Source organism: Prionailurus viverrinus, chromosome B2, assembly GCF_022837055.1.
Source record: "Prionailurus viverrinus isolate Anna chromosome B2, UM_Priviv_1.0, whole genome shotgun sequence".
NCBI classification, from domain to species: Eukaryota; Metazoa; Chordata; class Mammalia; order Carnivora; family Felidae; genus Prionailurus; species Prionailurus viverrinus.
The window spans coordinates 53,896,603-53,916,439 of NC_062565.1; the positions used below are offsets into that span (position 1 = coordinate 53,896,603).

Consider the following 19,837-nt stretch of genomic DNA (forward strand, 5'->3'; position numbering starts at 1 on the left):
AGGTCTCTCTTAGGCTAGCCTCCCTGCACCATTGAGACGCCTTCCATTTGTACCACAGTAGTGATTAGGATCCTTAATCAGAAGCTTCTTGTCCTCACCAGAAGGTTTATCTCCAAATTATTTGCTACCTAGCCCCTAACAAAAACTTCTCTGAGAGAAATTATATTCAGGAAAGACAGTCTAGAGAAAAGCTACCAATCTTCTCCTGTAAACATTTTAATTTCTATCATTCATCAAGAAGAATCGCCAAGATAGCCACATATCTAGATACTTATTGAAAGTGCTCAGTAAAATCAGTCATATAAATTATTTTGAAAATTATTAAGGAAATTGACATATCATTAACAAAGATGTCTTTTTTTTCAAGGTTTAAATCCTTTATTTTATTTATTTTTAATTTTATTTTTTTATTTTTTTAAATTTACAATGATGTATTTTTGAGTACAATGCTATTTTTGAAGTTTTTCTGAAGATGGTCTCCAAACTCTTAAAAAACAGCTAAATAGACATAAATTCCGTTAAAAAAAAAAGAAGGGGTTGGTCCTAATCTAACATGCTGCTCATAAGGATGTCTGTGATCTAGCTCCTGAGTGGTCCAGGCTGAGATTTTCTTATTTTTGTTTCATATTATGAGATCATCTATTCATGCTGCCTTAAGGAATGGGGGTAATAATGGTAGTAACAGCTAATAAACAATCTCACAAAAAAGCAATGTGTTACACACATTCTGGTTTCAGTACTCTACAAGGCATGTTGGTAAATCAAGTTTACACTCTGAGTTATCAAGAGACTCTCAGGTAAAATGAGAGATCTCTGCTGAGATGTCCCCAGTTGCCTAGCTTCTAGGTAGATCTCATTTGTGTAGCACCACTGTGAAACTCCTTAGTTTGGGAAGTACTGAGATGACCCTTTTTCAGACCATTCCTTTTTTAAACATCTGGTACTACCAGATGCCTACTTGGGTGTGTGTGTGGAGAAAGGGCCCAATGGGTGATGTCTTCTGCCTCATATGTAACAAAATGATTCTTGGCAACATACTGTCATACGGGTCGAGTCACAGTGGAGATAATGAGTGTGACCTCAATGTATCTACCATATAATAACTGGTTCTTGGAGCCATTTTTCATTCCTGATCAGAATGAACTAGAAGATCTTCCCAAACAAATACAGCAGAGGATAAGGCTGTGGAGCTGCAGAAAAAAGGCTGTTCTACAAGGCTGTAAATATTATGAATAATTTAGTTGAATAATTTGAAGACTCAGCTACAAAGTTTTGTAGTTCCTTTATACATAAAACTGTACATTTGAGAGCTGAAAGATTATGCTAAAAAGAGAAAATTAATTCCACTTTGAAATTCAGTAATAATTCAATAATAATCTCATTCCATTATTTGATGTTATGACAGAAACACAGCTGCTCAAATCTCACCTCAGAATTGAAGAAATCCACGTTAACATTTTATATTAAAACTTATTCAGTGGATAGGCATCAGGATTTCTGCCACGAATAAACCTTTATACCAAAATTAAATTCAATTCTACATAATTTCTAGGTCTTTCTCCTGTTGCTTTAGATAGAACTTAAAATTTCCATTTTGCATTAAAGTGTTGACTAAAGCCCTTCTAAACAAACGCTTAGGGATATTCCTCAGTGCCAGTACATTAAAAAAGTAAACAAACAAAATAAGGGTGGCACATTCTTCAAACAATGATGTAATACACCACTGAGTTAAACTCTTCCTGTGTGCGCGCACACACACATGCACACACTTGCACACACACATGATTAATCTCAGAGTACATTTGTATAGATCGGGGAGACAGCAACTAGGTTCACACATCCATGACAGCAACAACTCCAGAGTTTTTCTGACAGTCTTGAACCCTCTCTCTCATTCAAACCCTTGCAAAATTTTAAGCCATGTTAATATTTAAGTAGCTGCTGAAATGAGGGCTTCATAATGCCATTTTATTTATGTTTAAAACATGATATATTTGTAGATGTAAATATACTCTCTAGCTTAATCGTATACACTTATAGGAGCAAAAACAAACATCAAAAGAGTTCCATGCACATAAGGTTAAAAAAAATGGGAAACAACTTGTCTTTGCACCTTTAGCATTCTCCCTTCTCACTGACTTAGCTTTTACATTATTTGTGTTTTGACACGCTGTCATATTGTCAATTTCCTCCAAGCTCAATGGCCTTGTCTGTATGATGCCGCTTTGATGTATTTCTACTATTTGCTTATATTCTAGATGTCTCCAACCAATACATATTAAGTATAAAACTTAGTCGACATATGTAAATTAAAAGCAATTCAACATGCATCAATTCAAAGTACTTCAAAAAGCTTATTTCGCTAACATTTAAAAATGAGCACTTTGCTTTTGCACCAGGATGGCTTATACTTCATACTATTCTAGGAAAGCTGGGATGTAATTGATGACATACACAATGTGGCCTCCCCACATGAGTCTTTCTCACTGTAACCCTGGAAAACAGGTGAGCAATATGAGGTAAGCAACTGTGCAGACCAGAATACAATATTGCTAAAACCCCCCAAAATAATGTAAAACATCTAACTGCATTTAAAAAACACCATCCCAGTGCTCACTTTGGCAGCACATATACTAGAAAAACAGCATAACCATCGTGGTTCTCTTTCAATGGGGAATACAACATTCTATTTTTTTTTATTTTTTTTTTTCAACGTTTATTTATTTTTGGGACAGAGAGAGACAGAGCATGAACGGGGGAGGGGCAGAGAGAGAGGGAGACACAGAATCAGAAACAGGCTCCAGGCTCTGAGCCATCAGCCCAGAGCCCGACGCGGGGCTCGAACTCACGGACCGCGAGATCGTGACCTGGCTGAAGTCGGACGCTTAACCGACTGCGCCACCCAGGCGCCCCACAACATTCTCTTTAATACCCAGCTTACCCGGTGCTCTTCCTGCTGTTGTCTTAGAGTTTCATATTCGAGGGCTGGGGCAGGAAGCTGAGAGATGATTCTTTGTGTTTCTGTCAGCCATGGCCAAAGTTCTTCATATGTTTCCCAGAACTGGTTAACCAGGGACTGTGCTCGTTCTAGCTGTAGATACCTCTCTGAGTTTATCTGGCAGATGGCATCATAGTTCTTCAACACCTTGTCCAGTTTTTTCTAGAAAATAAGATAATGAAATGTGCTTAGCTGGCTAAACAGGCCAAACAGCACATATACTCCAGAATGTTTTTTCTAGCACTATATGCTTAGTGCAAAGCAGGCACTCACAGATGTATGTTAAACGAAAAAAATCATTAAAACCTATTTAGATTAGGGGCGCCTGGGTGGCTCAGTTGGTTAATCATCCAACTCTTGACTTCGGCTCAGGTCATAATCTCCCAGTTTGTGAGATAGAGCCCTGCATCAGGCTCTGTGCTAACAGTGTGGAGCCTGCTTGGGATTCTGTCTTTCCCTCTCTCTGCTCCTCCCCTGCTCACATGCTCATGCTCTTGCTCTCTCTCAAAAATAAATAAATTAATTAAAAATTTTAAAATGTATTTAGATTGTAACTATTTCTATGTATAAACATTCATTTTAAATTTAAAAAGACCCTTTGGGGGCTCCTCGCTGGCTTGGTCAGTATAGCATCTGACTCCTCATCTCGGGGTTGTAAGTTGGAGCCCAGCATTGAGTGTAGAGATTACTTAAAAATAAAATCTTAAAAAGAAAAATAAAGATCCTTCGGGTTCATCCATATTTTTGCACAAGGCACGATTTCCTTCCTTTTTAAGGCTGAATAATAATCCCTTCTATGCTAATGTTGTATCTTACCACAACAAAAAAAACTTTCACATATATATGTAAAAAATAGCAAAAATGTGGAACCATAAAAGTACAACTGGAGATCAAGATATATCCACACAACAGGTTTTTATATTATCATCAAAAATCATGGGATTTAATGACAGAGAACAAGCATCCCCCCTCCCCCCGTCAGAAATATTAGGTGACAAAACCCAAAATATGAATAAATAAACAGACTCAGGTTTTTATGAAAAAGACAATGAGCTCTCCAAACATAATAAGCCAAATTCTTCAACTATCCTTCTAGGTCTTATAGGCTTTCTGGGCTAGAAAACAAGTCTCATATAAGTCTAGCGACATTAACATTACTTTCTGGCCAAAAGTAAAGACTCCCTCTCACAAGTGAAGTTATAAGAGGAATTGCTAGCAAAATTAATTGCATACATTAGAATCAGAGTAGAACATTATACTATACACTGTATTTTATGGGGTGATCATAGTGATCTAGATTACGGTATAAATTTACATCATAAACTAATAGCAGAAGATAAAGCACAACAGGAATCTAATAAACCACAGAATGACACAGAAAATATTTCATGATGATCTCTATTTTTCATGTCAGTCTTTATAAAAATAATACAGGGAAGATTAAATTATAAATAAGTAAATTGCCAGAATAAATAAAAGTAGTATCAATATACAGTTACATTCTATTACTTTGTCCATGGTACACCTTGAAACCAATGCGTAGTATTTAAAGAGTAATCTTAGGCATAGACATTTGCATATTTTTTTTTTTTGCTATGGGATAGTTTCCTATCAGAAGCATTAGTATACATTAATTTCTTTAGTCTGCTGAGATGTCTGAATGTGAATTGAACTAAACATTTTTACTTGTGACTGATTTTCCATCAATTTAAAGGATCATTAGAAGTCTAGAAACCAGATGCTTTCTTAATTATTCAGCTCATTTTTTTCCTGTACAGCTTACCAAAATTTTATACAGAATGGATTTCAGCATTAAAGAGAACCATATATTTTGAAGCATACAGACAACAGGTGATATATAGAGTGATAATTTATACCAATAATAATGGCAATAATACAGCTAACATTAACTGAATGTTTAATGTGTGCCAGTTATTCAAGGATGCAAATTTTAATAGCTTTAGTGTCTATTAAAAAAAGTGTCCCCAGGGTGATTCCCTTAAGGAATATTCCTTTTACTTTTACTCTGTAAGTTTGAAAAAATGCCTTATTTAAATCTCATGATTCAGATGTCCAAATCGCAGCTGTGGATAAAGAAAATGTGCTGCTCTAGGACTGAGCACTCAATGCATGCCATTTATTTGAGGGTCTCAGCAGCAGCCACACAGACAAGATTATACCTTCATTGATTGCTTTTCCTCTTCACTGCATGTGGTCATGATTTTATGTCCAGATTTCACAAGCTCATCAATAATATCCTTGTGTCTCAAAATCTCCATGGTGAATTTCTGTGATTTACCAGAATAAAGATAAAAAGAGAGAGAGAGAGAGGCTGTGTGACTAAAATGAAAACAATCAGGCAAAGTAGTTAAAAATACCAAGTTACACTAGAAGGGTCTTGTAAAGTAAATCATGCAATCCCACGTTCTAGATTGGAGCACGTTAACAAGCAATTTTGATATAACTGGAAATGTACTTCTTCACCTTTTGAAGCTGCAGCTGAGCAGAGGTCTGGTCTTGCTCAAGCCTGATGTCACCCAGAGACATCAATTTCTTTTCGGTTTCAGTAATCCAGGATAATTCAGCATCAGCTGCTTGGTCAAACTAAACAGAAGATGAATAATTAGGTCAGTAAGTTCCTGTAACTGGTGCCAGAAAAATACCTACCTAAGATTTTTTAAAATATCCTAATTACACAAGTGGAAAATTTGAGCTTATCTCTTTATGGCATCCTGAAATAATTCATGGTAATCACTCAAGTTATAAAGGAGAAGTTCCCACAGAATAATTAAACACACGCTCTTAAAACACATTGAATCTGTAACATGGCATTAATTATTCTGGGACAGCTAAGTCTGTTACCTTCTTTTTGGTTGTTATAAGAATTTCCTCCGTAAGAGTACTATCCAAATTAAACAGCTAAGAAAGTGGGTATCATCTTTCAATCGCTGCATTCATCACTTTAATCCATATGATATGCAGACAGCACTCCGCTACTGACATATAAGATTCCTAGCAAAACTCATGAAATATTCCCATTTATTTATCATACTATGTGTGTATAAATGTATGTGCAAAGTATGATTGTGTATGTAGAGTATACCTGCAAATGTCTCATGTAAAATTTTTTATATCTCATTTAATAATTCACTTCCAAGAGCGTTCTTAAATATTTTACGAGGTTTTATTTTCCTGATCTTAACAATAATTCATGGTAGAAATTCATAAAGTACAGAAAAATATACAGAAGAAAATTAAAACCTGGAGTTAATACTGTTGGTATTTTAGTGAATTTTATTCCAGAAGTTGAAAAAGATTTATAAAAGTCTGGGCTAATACTGTATAAACAGTTTCATATCCTGCTCTTTCATTTATTATGAACATTTCCTATGTCATATTCTTTGAAATGTGAATTTTAAATAACATCATTGTATTCTAGCATACGTGGATATTTTCATTTAGGCACACTGCATTTTTTGCTATTATATAAACAGACCTGTAATAAATATAAATCTCTGCTGGCATCTTCAATTAGTTCTTCAGGGTAGATTCCTAGAAGTTAACTACCAAGTCAAAGAGCATGAACTTCTTCATTACCTTGCATGAGACAGAACCTGATGCCTTCTAGGACCAAACAGGTATCATAAATGAGCAAAGTGCTCCCACAAGCACCAATGGTAAATGGTAACTAACATTGGCCTTAGTTGGAAGATTTAATGGGAAACAGACATTGCAAGCACTCAGTTACAGTACTGCCAGAACTTTTAATTTTTCAAGAGAATCTGGAAATCTAAATGAGAGCAGGGGATATATAAGTGACGAGAGAGAAGAGTAGAGATAAGATACTAGGTTAGAAAATAATTCATACGTCTAAAACACTCTGCGACACAATGCAGACTCACGGGAAGATGGAGATGTGCTTTCCCTGTTCCTCGTAAGCACACCTACAAATCCCCAGGCGTTACATACACGCCCACGTTACATACGAAACACACATAAGACTGTGAAAGGAGACAGAAGACAGCACAACTGCTGTGGACCTTGGTGCCCGGGGAACAACACACAGTGGTGAATTCTCTGGGTTTTCTTCTTGCCTCACACGTCCTAGACTGGACACTGGAAAAAATGGAACCCGGAAACACCAAGAGGCACAGACAAAACCCCAAGAGAAGTCTGCCTCCTCAGCCAGATGACCAGGAAAGGGGCATCCTAGCAAGACACAGAACTTTTAAACAATAACCACTCTGTCTAGACTCCACAGGAAAAAAGGCTGTGGTCTCACCCACACTCATGCCAAGGAAGGCCTACACTTTCGCGCTCATGAGCCTACATATCAAGGTGCTGGCACTGTTGCCAGGGTGACTTCAGAGAAGGCCAAATAGGGAGATGCAACTTTTGGTGCCACTGGCCAGTAACAAAGCTCCTGCCCACAGTATCAGTGGAGATCATGTGGGGAGCCCCCACAAGCAGTCATGAATTGCCCCTCCCTATCTCCTCCGGGGTGGTTCAGAGAAGGCCTAGTGGAGAGTCAGGATTTTCACCATGGCTCTGTGGTTAATGTAGCCACCTTCACTGAACTTCTGGAAAAGACTGCTCCGACAGCTGGAGGTCTAATCCCTACTCCCAGCCGGCAGAGATGAGGAGCACCCCTGTCAGGTGTCACGAGAGGCTGAGTGGGGAACGTAGACCTCTGCTTGCACCCGGCAGTACCCCCAGCTTCTTCTGCCAGAGTGGTGCCTGAGGAGGCCAGTCCAAACGGAAAGTTTAATTATGACCCAAAACTCCTAAGTTAGCAGCAAGAACCAAGGCCTCCAACTGAACTAAAGAAAGATCATCAATGGATGCCGATACCTAGATGACAGAAATGTTAGTACAGTCTGACAAAAATTTTCAAGGAACAATGATAAAAATGCTTTAATGAGCAATTTTAAACACCACTGAAATGAATGTGAAAAATCAGAAGGCGTTAGCAACAAAAATCCTCAGCAAAGAAAGAGGATATATAAAGAACCAAATAGAAATTTTAGAACTTAAATATATAATAACAAATAAGGTCAGAGGATGAGATCAATGAAGGGCACAGAGGAAAGAATCAGTGAAGCAAAAGACACAACAACAGAAATTACCCAAGCTGAATAATAGAAAACAGACTGGAGGAAAAAAAAAATCAATAGAGCCTCAGGGACCTGTGGAACTATATAATACAAGATCTAACATTCCTGTTGTTGGAGTCTCAGAAGGAGAAGAAAAAGAGATTGTAGAAAAAAAAAACCCTCAAATATTTTAAACAATGATAAAATTACAGAAATGCAGAAATAACTTCTGGTTGTCAGGAGTTTAGGAGGGAGCAGAGGTGGGAGGCTATAAAAGGGAGATATGAGGTAGTCCTACGGTGATGAAATGTTCTGTATCTGACTGCATCGACATCAACATCCTGCCTGTGATACTGTACTATACTTTTGCAAAACGTCACCACCGGGGAAAATGGGTAAAGGGTACAGTGTGACTGTCTCTATCTTATTTCTTACAATTGCATGTGAATCTACAAGTATCTTAATAAAAGTTAATTAAAAACAACAACAACAAAAGGTCTGTGTGGAAAACCTCTGTGTGAGCTCCAGTTCACATTTTCCTTTTAGATAATATACTGCCAAACTGCCCTTCAGGTAGGATATACTGATTTATGCAGCCACAAGGAAAGTTTTTCTGTACCCTCATCACCATGGGGTATAATTTATTTTTAAATAATATTTTCCAAGCGTTATCAGTGGACTTCCCTTAATTATAAGGAAATAATCTGCCAGCAGTAACCTGGCACAGACTTGAATAGCACTGATTAAGAGTAATGTTACACTTTCAATCTCACAAAGAAAGAATAACAAATTATAGAAGTGAAAAATACTTAATAATATTATAAATTATTATAGTTTTTTCCTATATATCATGAACCCACTTGTTTTCACCTTTGCCAAATAATGAATGAGTAAATAAATACTGACGCTATTTGCAGGTCAGTTTCTTTTAGTCAATGGTTCAGATAGAAGAAAAATTTAGTAATCATGTAAATAATGGGTCCCAGCCAGGAATACAATAGAGGTATAAAAAAAAAGGAATACAATAGAGGTGTAAAAAAAAAAAAACTCAATTGCATAAGGATATGAAGGAGGAGATAGGGCTTAACAGACCTTTCCTTAACCTCTAAACTGCTGCCTGAATAATATCTGATAGAAACCAATACCTACCAAAACAAACAAACAAAGAAACACGATGCAAAATCAGGCTGCTTTAAGACTAGCATAGTGTCTGGACAGCAGATTGGAACACATTTGCCACATTGGGCTGTCCTTCAAGTGTCACACATTTAAGAGGACCAATGATATGCTGAACTTGTTCCAGACAGAAATTCAGAGTTTTAGTCCACAGACTGGGGTGAGCTCCTTTATAAGGGCAGTACTTCTAAAATGACTGTGTGTACATTTATACATTCAAACAGAATTACTCATTTTTCCTGTATTTCTCATAACTTTATACATTATTTTTTTAGCGAAGCCACATTTTTCATAAAACTTATTGAAAAGGCTCTTGGTTTGCAGACAGTAGTGTTAATAAATGTTTTTTTTTCATTGATTCGTTACTTTTTCTGCTACTGGGACAAACCAGAACAATGTGGCTTCCAGAAAAGAATCCATATGAAAGACCATATGAAAAATTGTATCTTAATCTGGTTCAGTAATTTTTATGATGTTAGTTTCAAACGGAACTACTCATTAGCAATTATTCACCAATGTGAAAAAGAAAAGAAAAGAAAAGGGAACAAAACAAAACAAAACAAAACAAAACAAAACAAAACATTTCGAGGCACCTGGCTAGCTACCTCAGTCAGTAGACCGTGTGCCTCTTGATCTCGGGGTATTGAGTTTGAGCCCTATGTTGGGGGTAGAGATTACTTAAAAGTAAAATTTAAAAAAAAGAAAAGGAAAGGAAAAAATTTCAACTAATTCAGGAGCTTCAATGTAGAAAAAAGAAATCCTCATGAAAAACAAGTAGAAGAGCCTTCATAGTTAGATTATTCACTTTCAAGATATATACAATGAAACTTCAAGGTAAAACTTTATTATGTGATTCCCTTAACGAATGTGAAACTGGGCAGAACAGCCCAGGCCTTTGTACCTGAGTGCAAGTGCTGCAAGATATCTGAATAAAATTTAACAGTAATGACTTTTTTCCTCTACTGGTCCCTGAAAAAACAAAGTGACAAACCACTCCGCTTGTTTGTGATCAGGCAATTTTCAGCACTTATATGACAGTCCTAGTAAATAAAGTCAGCCTATTAGTGTTAATATTAGTTTAAATCTATTTCTCTTTCTCTTAAAAAAAAAGAAAAAAAGAATCCAGTGAAAAATAGTATGGGGATACCATCTAAGTTGCCAAAATGGAAAGCTGAAACTAAAACACTGTTTCTTCAACTAAGGCAAATATTTGCTCTGCTAAAAGAAAACAAGACTGCAAGCAGAAATTTCCCTCCTGTCTTTTGAGATTTTTTTAATTAAATTAGCAAATATTTATTGTTTAGCAACAAATGGAATAGCCCCAGGGTCTTCATTAAGCAATTTACAGGGAAGCAAGGCATTTTATTTACACCTATAAACTTTCGAATGACTATATGTGTACATTTCTAATAGACCATAAAGGCTGCTTATTTTACAATGTGAACAATATGGAGAACCAGTTTATTAGACCAAATTTAATAAACTTGTTTACTGCTCACTCAAGTAGCAGAAATTGACTTCAAATAAATTGTAGATAATATTACCATCCATAATTGCATTCTAGGAAATATTCTACTAGGTTTTATCAGTGGAATCTAACCACTGACTTACTATAACTCTTATTATAGTAGAACCAGTATTTCAGAAATTTCCAACAAGACTGTGAAAGACATTTAAGATTTTATTTATTTAAAAAAAAATTTTTTAATGTTTATTTATTTTTGAGAAACAGAGAGAGAGACAGAGCACAAGCAGAGGAGGGGCAGAGAGAGAGGAGACACAGAATCCGAAGCAGGCTCCAGGCTCTGAGCTGTCAACACAGAGCTCCATGTGGGGCTTAAATCCACGAACCATGAGATCATGACCTAAGCCAAAGTCGGGTGCTTAAATGAGCCACCCAGGCACCCCTAAAGATTTTATTTTTTAAGTAATCTCTACACCCAACGTGGGGCTCAAACTCAGAACTCTGAGATTGAGTCGCACACTCCACCAACTGAGCCAGCCAGGGACCCTAATAGTGAAAGACATTTTAATTGGCTATCTCGATTCCTGAAAAACACTCTAAAACAAAAATGGCCAGCATTTTACTGAACACACTAAGTGCTTCACATGCAGTATCTTCTCTAATCCTGACAACAACTGCATCATCTGGGTATTACCATCTACTCCATTTACAGTTGAGAAAACTGAGGTAGAGAAAAGTTACCTGACTTACCAGGGCTTACCCAGCTAGTAAATGTTGGAGCTGAGACTCAAACCAAGGTGGTCTGACCCCAGAGACTGCATTGCTAGTTGCCCTATCACTGGTGCTCGTATACAGTTCGGGCTTCATGAACTCAAAATATGCATGCAATTTCACCAAAAATGGCTCATATACCACAACCGTCAATAAATAGTAGGTTTTAACTTCTTAAACATTTCTCCAGTCTCTGACAAACTACTTTTGTGTTTATCTAGAGGGTTTCTTTTAAGTGGAAATAGAGGCTTAAGAAAGGCAAAATGATAAGTGAACCTTAACTTCAAGGACATCCTTTTACTCCCTTCCCCCGGCTGAGGATCTTATCACTTTTCCTTGATTAGCATTTCCTTCCATTTTGCTTTGCATTATTCATAACACAGCCCATATTTTCCCACCCCCAACACCTGGAGGGTCTAAACTAATCTCACTTCCGTGGGGGAGGTTTCCTACTAGTTCTTTAAAAGAAACAAACAGGTGTTATTTTTTTTCCAAGGCTGATTCCTAATGACCTGATGAGTTGCTTATTTTAATTGCACCCAAATCACCAACCTACATGCCTTTAATATAAAAGGGTCATTATGGCCACTCAAGCCAAGCAATTAGAACTGTTGAAGAGTGTCTGGGATTCCCAGATCCCGTGAAATACACACATTTTAGCAACTTCTGACAATTGTGCATATTAATATGAGGCAAAGGACAATGAACTTCTCTGAGGTTAAAACAATCACAATGGTGTGAATTCAGGCTATAAGTCTGCACATCTTTTAAGCGAAAGTGCCTCCCCCTATTTCCACATTGCTCATTTGGTTCAATTTGCAATTAGAGAAAGAAAGCAACAAAAAGCAACAAAAAGATGCTACTTCGTGCAGGTTTAACAGGCAAAAATATGTACAGTTTCTAACTCAGATGATGGCATGTATTGTGAGAAGGAGAGACCTGTTTTGTTTTGTTTATAAAGTTCACCATCACTGTTTACTAAAGCTGCCTTGTTCTCCTCAGATATTTCCTAAAAGTAATGAATGGGCCTAATTCTTATAAAAAAGCATACTCTCTTCAGAATGTCAATGCTTGCCAATCTGTAGAGTCAGATGCATACAGTCCTCACTCATTTGTCCATAATAGAGGCAGTTTGATGATTTTTCAAACAGCAATAACTACTACTCAAATTTATAAAGGGTTCTGTCATAGGCCTCCATGATTTCAAAATTCAGTGACACATATTCTCAAAACTGTTACTATCATATAGGATAACCATAAAAAATCTAACCACATCAAATCAGAACTTTTCTAAAAACTCTGTTTAAACAGGGTGGTTACAAAGTCATGCCAATTACTAGACATCTGCATGCTCTCTTCCCTGTCCTTTTCAAACTAATTCTTTTCTATGTTTTCTTGGATATCTTTTTTTTTCTTTTTTTTTTTTAAGTGGGCTCCAACACGGGGCTTAAACTCACGACCCTGAGATCAAGACCCGAGCTGAGATCAAAAGTCAGTTGCTTAATTGACTGAGCCACCCAGGCACTCCTAGACATCTTTCCCATCGATGTTTGGAAGCCAATATACTCTGCAACAGTGACCTGACTCACAAAGTCCCTATGCTTTTCTTGAATTCCAAAAAGCAGGTTATAACATTATACAGGAGGTAGATCTGTATACAAACAGCCTTAATGCCGGGCAAAAGGTGAAACATCTTAATAGAAATTTACTTGGAAACAAAACATTCAGTTATTTAAAATCTAATTTAGCCAGGTTATTAAGAAACAAAGCATCAAATCTATAAGTGTAAAAATTACCACTTCGTGTTCAAGACATACATCCTACCCTGTCAACTTGTGGGTGTGGGTATGTTGAAGGTAGGGACCTGGAAAGGAGTAGCTGTTAATAAAACAAATTGTATGTGACTATAGGTATGTCTAAAAAGATGGGACGGGGGCGCCTGGGTGGCGCAGTCGGTTAAGCGTCCGACTTCAGCCAGGTCATGATCTCGCGGTCCGTGAGTTCGAGCCCCGCGTCGGGCTCTGGGCTGATGGCTCAGAGCCTGGAGCTTGTTTCCGATTCTGTGTCTCCCTCTCTCTCTGCCCCTCCCCCGTTCATGCTCTGTCTCTCTCTGTCCCAAAAATAAATAAAAAACGTTGAAAAAAAAAATTTAAAAAGATGGGACGGAGGTCAGATCACGTCCATTGTTTTAGATGGAGAAGAGACACAGAATGGTGCTTGGTCTGTTTATACACCTTAAAACAGTACAAAATGTGTGGCTAACATCCGAGTCTCCAGATATTTTTGCACCATCTCTTCTATACTGCAGAGACGAATTATTATTGTGAAAACAGAAAACAAATATTTTAGTGCCAAACTGTACTCTGGTGCTAATTCCAAATATTTATAAGTGAGCAAAGTTATGAAATGACTTCAGTCATAAATTAGCTCCTTTATAAACTTGAAAATTATGAGTTTAGAAACATGTGAACAACCAGAAAATATCAGTGGCATTAGCATTAGCTGTATGACTTATTGGTAGTAAGACACTAGGTCTTCCTCTCTCAGAAGGAAGACTGGAAGGATAGAGATCATATTATTTACACACTATTTCTTCCATGAGTTTTTCCTGTATTCTTTCAGAAAATCTTAAAATTTTCTATAATGACTGTGTCTCTCTCTTTCTGCCCCTCCTCCACTCACAGTCTCTCTCTCAAAAATAAATAAACATTTAAAAAAATACAAGCTCAACCTGTCATCTTGCCCTTTTTATGCTCTTATTTCACTGAACTAACCACCCACAGTCAACCTCTCAAGAAAAATCATACTCCAAGAGTACAGAATAGTAGTCTTGCTATTTAGGGAAATCTTCAGTGCCAATTCTGAAATGTGGATATAAGTTTTGGGGAAAAAATCCAGTGTTTTCATACAGTTGAATAAACTTCACAGATAAATACATTTATCCTCCTGTAATAATGAGGCATACAGATTGTGCCGAACTTTGAAAACTGAAGTCATGCAAATACATTCCTCAGGCATGAATGCTCTCCCTCACAAAAATTTCTAAGGCAGGCCTTCCGCTATCATTGTATTTCATCAGCTTTTGTGATTCTAGAGCATGGCCCTGAAATGAGGAGTGAGGCATTATGCCACATAAATTATAATACAGAACTATATAAATTACACTTTTACAGCAACCTTAGAAAATTAATTTTGGATGCTCCCACACAATCTGCTTGGTTTGTGGCTCTGGTGTTCAGCATGTACTAGTAAAGGCTTAGTTATGTGCCTTCCAGAGCTCTGCTCTGAAGTACCCTGCAATAGCACACTAATCCTGTCACAGAAGGTCTGCAGTAAGAGTCTGATGACTTAATGTAAATAGTCTGAGATAGTCAATAAAAGTTAATCAAAACACATATTATAAATTTCTATTTCCAGGACCCCACTCATCACCCAGAGTTTTCTGAGGGAGCTGTGGTGAGGGCTGGGTGCCTACAAAACTCTCTGGAACTCTAAACTCTGCATGAGTCACAGACAGGTCAGAAACAACCCTTCCCGCCGCCCCCCCCCCCTCTTCAGTCGAGAAAAAACACGACATCACCAACACAACTGTTTCCTTTTTAGAAAGAACACAGCCTCTCTTTGCCATTGCTGTATGTAAATGAATAGTCAGTGTGGACTTATGTGATAACTCAAAATATTTACTCACATACAGATTAGACTTAGCCAAGGCATAAAATTAGCATTAGCAATTCACATATATGTAAGCGAAAAGCACTTTGTTTGGAAAGCAGGGCTGATCTTCCCAGTGACCGATTTGGTAAGGGTATAAATCTGGGCTACAATGAGGCAGATGGCTGTTAACAATGTACAGATTAGCCTTGCCCTGCCTCGCACTCAGATGTCAAAGTAACCCAAAATCTTTTCAAATCCCTCCTTTCATTTTTGAAGCATAACAAATGAATGGAAACACTATTAATAGAAATCTTTGTTCAGGTAAAGGCTCTGAGAACCACTGGGGGAAATTTATTGCCTAGACAACAAACCGCTTGTCCCTACCTGCTGTGATCTCAGAATGGCCGCATCGATCTCCTCCACCTTTTGAGTGATGGTGTCGCTCACTAATCGGTAGCGGTCATTGTCCTCGGCCACCATTTTTTCCAGTCCTTCCCTCGCCCTCCAGGGTACCAACTCCAGTAAAGCACTGCTCACTTCGTTAAGGGAGTCCAATAAGGCTTTGCTGTCCTTAGCTTCCTTTTTCAGTTCCTGGAAACAGAATTCAGAAAAGATACAAATCTGTGGGTAATGCTTAAGAGTTAGAACAGGCTTTTCCTTTAACTGTCCTCAGGGCTAACATCCTTTGCAGGTCAATTATGCCAGGCATTGGTCCCTGAGTTTCAGTTAAGTTCTAGAAACCTTTGCTATTTAGAGCTATTTTGTAAAAAGGAAAAGTGTTTCCTGAGGAGTTCCAAAGAACAATTCATTTGTCAACACGGCAAAGATTTTATCTTTGAACTTTAATATAAATGTTTAAAATTCGGGAAACAAAACCAAGCAGGTTCACATGTATTATTCTTTGCTTTCTGGTAACCTCTAAGTAATCAGGTACTAGGAAAGTAAAATAAAGAGTAAAGTCCAAGCCAGAACTAAGTGACCCTCAAAATGAGAACGTAGTGGCTTTAAATCATCCCTGTTGAATCATTACAGGCTCAGTGAGCCTGACCTCCCCGGCTCCCTTCCACCCACATGTGATCATACTTCAGGGATGATAAAACAGAGGCTATCTCTGAAAAGAAAACAGCATGACAGAATACCACTTCTGCAATATAAGTAGAAAAGCTACCTCATGCTACGCATCTATCTTACATAAATATTGTTGTTCTAAGCAAATTATGTGTATCTCTGAAACAATGACTTTTTTTTTCTTTCTGTTTTCATCATTCTGTCTCTTGTGTAATAAACTATACTCCCAACCATAAGACTCTGGAAACAAATTATAAATGCAGGGCTTTCATCTCTGGGCTCTTCGAAGTGTTACACAATTGATCTCCTGCCAATTTCTATTGGGTCCCCATCAAGGCATCCTTCAGCATATTAGTAACGACACGAGACTATCACCCTAAACGGTAACAAACGGATCCAAAATGCGTAAATAAAAGCCTACTTTTTGTCTCGCTTGGGCTTGGCTTGCTGCTTCTCCCGTCAGAACCTGAGTTTCGTATGAAAGTAATTCCACCTCCACTTTGTCCAGCCAGGTGCAGAGCTCTTCACGTGTGGAGTGCAGGCGCCTGGCAAGCTGCAGTGCCTGCTCCAAGGTCTTGGCTACATCCGTGCTTAATTTAGTAATGTCTTTGTACCTTGCTTTAATGGCTTCCAATTTATCTTGAATGATTAAAACTTCATCACCTAAAATTTCAAAGGCGTGTTATATCTCGAGAAAGCAAAGAAAAGCTAGAGGGAGGGTTTCTTCAGATATTATTGTACACTGATGAGATTTTCTCAGGGAGGGGAGGGAGGAGAGACATTTTTCCAAAGATGATCTGACCCAAGAGAAGCCTTTTTCTAGGTTTTAATCCTTCCCGGGATTTCTGGCAAATCTAAACAGCTCTGAAAATGCCAATATAAAACCGGAAGGGGTTACAGTGCCTGCAGTTATGGGAAAGCACCACCTTCACAACTAACTATATGGCGTTTTCAGACTTCAAGCACAGGAGGTAAAAACTGCTTGGGTTCCAACACTGACTTTGCCACTCGTTACCATGCACAAGATCCTTAACCTCTTTGTGCCCTTGGTTTACTCATTATTACACAGGGATGAAAGAATCTACCTCATAAAGTTGTGATAAAAATTCAACAAGTTTATAGTTGCAAAGCGTTTAGACCAGCGTCTGGCATGTGCATATGTATATATGCAAATGTGTGCACATGTGTGTACGTGGTACATGTGTATGGGATGTGAATGTGTATATATTAAAAATAATAAACTCATCTGCACTATTCCAGTTAGGTCCTCGCTCTCCTCTACCTCATTTTCAGACACCCAGAGAAATTGCATCCTGGGCTTCAGACTCCTGGTTCAAGGTTCTAGACACTACAGTGAACCCCTCGCAACTCACAATGAATGTTACTGGCCCATACTTGAATACAGATGCTAACTGGACACAGGTACAGTGAAACTTTCCTGTGGCCAAAGGAATTACTAAAACGAATTAGACTGTATCTGTTTTCTTAGTAAGCGTAAGCATGGAGAAATGAAGTGTGTGTATAGCCAGAGAATTTGTCACTGAACGCAAACTATCTTAAAATTTTAAAAACTGGTCTACAACCTGCGTACTCATGCAGAACAACTGCCTCCCGCAAGTGGAAAATGAATGTAACCCTGCTATGTGCTATGAGTAATACACACAACTTCCATTAGGAACTCAAGTGAGATCATGAGAAAAAAAGTGAGCTCATATCCCAAAACCCCCTTGGATCAGTCTTCAAAGAATTCTGCAGAATGAAGTCTTGGAGTGGCCTCAGAATTATAAAGGATTTTGTTTTTCTCTTATCCCTAAAATATTTAGAAAGCAATGCAAAAATGCTAATTGCATGATGATCTGATTTGAAAGATTCTCACCTGTTGTTTGTTTCAGTAGTTCTAAACCATTTAGTAATGCCTGATCTACATTTTGTTTTCTGAGTAGGATGTCCTCTTGCAGAACCTAAGACACAGGTACGGTTTTTATGTTGGGGGGGAAAAAAATCACAGTTAGCTTTGGTTAATCTTAGAGAACTCTGTGTTTCATAGAGATTTAAGTAGACACCTCCCATTTTCAACTATTAATCCCTGTTCCCTGATTTTTGCCTTCTCTTTAAACCACCATGGCCCATGTTCATCTACCCTAATTCACACGCTCTCTCCTTTTCAGAAAACAGACTTTGTGAAGATATTGGACTACCTGTTAATTATGAGTCTTCATGTACAACAATAAAATAGCAAACGAAAGGGGGGAATCTGGCTATTGGATAAATTCAATCTCTTTTTAAAGTGACTCCATTAGAAGTAATCTGTATATACAGGCAAAGTCTTTTTTTGGGTATAGCAATTCCCCTAAATCATAAGAACATAAAATAATCCAGAAATGAGAAAGACTTAGAAAATAATGACAAGTGAAATGAAAAAACAAAAGAAGAAAAGAAAAGAAAAGAAAAGAAATAAAAATACCCGAAGTTCAGACTGCTGCTTCCATAACCCCTCAGGGCTGTAATCCTGGACTGAGAGCTTGCTCAGTTTGTCATGCACTTCATTCAGCCAATTCATCAGCTCAACTTCATCTTCCCCAAAAATCTTAGCATTACATAAGGCCTGCTGGAGGAGCTCAGACCTGCTGTGACTTTTCTCTTGAATCTCAATGTACCACACTTGAGAGGAGTCTAGTTTACTTTGCACCATATCTTTATCCTCCCTGGAGCTCAAAACCTTTAAGGATTGGCCAATGCTAACAGCCTGGTGCAAATGTTTATTGTGATTGATGATGTCATCTTCTAAGGCCTAAAATAAAGTTTAAGAAAAGAGAAACAAAAAGGATGGACAAATAAAAATGAAAACATAAATCAAATGAAAGAATGACATTTGAAATGGGCTTAGTTTACAATTATGCATAACACAACAGTACATAACTCAAATTTATGACATAAAACCACAAAGGAAATGGAAAACTGAATCTTACTAACGTGCAATGGTTATCTTACTTTGTGCTGTGCAATTTGTTCCTCAAGTTTAGACGCTTGGGTTCCTATGGGCTCACAGTTCGCCAGCTTCTTTTCTATGGTTGTAAGCCACTCATTCAATGGTTCTAGGGTTTCATGAAATTGCTGTGCTACCACTGAGATACCTTCCAACTGACGATTCCTATAAATGTGCCAAGATAAAGGTCATTCAGGGATGAAGAATGTGTGAAATAGTCAACAAACTTCTTTACTCAAGCTCCTGCATTCTAAACATTTTTTTGTGGAAAACAACTAAGGTTAAAATTAAGATCTGTCACATTTAAAGGACATGCTAAAATAGCTATCCTATTAAATAAAATTAAAGGTGAAGCACAGGCCAATCCCAAGCAGCTAAATCTTATGAAACTCTTAAGAAATCTGGTTACAATAATAGCTATGTAATAATAATAGTAATGTCATAATAACAATAGCAGCAATAATGACAATGATGACAATAAAAAAAAAAAACTTATTGAACACATATGCTGTGCCAAGCCTCTGTTTTAAGTGTGTTATATATTAATTAACTTCAATCAGAGCACCAGTTACTGTGACTTTCTTAATCAACTGGTCAAAATTGGATTCAAATTTTGAAGACCATCT

General features: G+C 37.6%; 1 protein-coding gene and 1 long non-coding RNA gene across 27 annotated transcripts in view; one reads left to right on the forward strand and one right to left on the reverse strand.

Moving 5' to 3' along the window:
• Nucleotides 1-19,837, reverse strand: part of DST (dystonin) — a 372,684-nt gene that overhangs the window by 54,373 nt on the left and 298,474 nt on the right. For all 25 annotated transcript variants that reach the window (XM_047859452.1, XM_047859460.1, XM_047859447.1 and 22 more), the window contains 8 exons: nt 19,217-19,376; nt 18,690-19,016; nt 18,102-18,186; nt 16,647-16,888; nt 15,542-15,748; nt 5,483-5,602; nt 5,179-5,286; nt 2,942-3,160 (listed from right to left, as the gene is read on the reverse strand). In XM_047859452.1, coding sequence (XP_047715408.1) covers nt 2,942-3,160; nt 5,179-5,286; nt 5,483-5,602; nt 15,542-15,748; nt 16,647-16,888; nt 18,102-18,186; nt 18,690-19,016; nt 19,217-19,376 — 1,468 coding nt within the window. The remainder of the gene's footprint in view (nt 1-2,941; nt 3,161-5,178; nt 5,287-5,482; nt 5,603-15,541; nt 15,749-16,646; nt 16,889-18,101; nt 18,187-18,689; nt 19,017-19,216; nt 19,377-19,837) is intronic.
• On the forward strand, nt 1,136-18,591 carry LOC125165937 (uncharacterized). 2 transcript variants are annotated; one of them, XR_007152268.1, is made up of 3 exons: nt 1,136-1,219; nt 2,427-2,505; nt 18,394-18,591. It is a non-coding gene; the product is annotated as an uncharacterized LOC125165937 (long non-coding RNA). The 2 variants fall into 2 exon arrangements; XR_007152269.1 differs by lacking the exon at nt 18,394-18,591 and adding an exon at nt 5,068-5,165.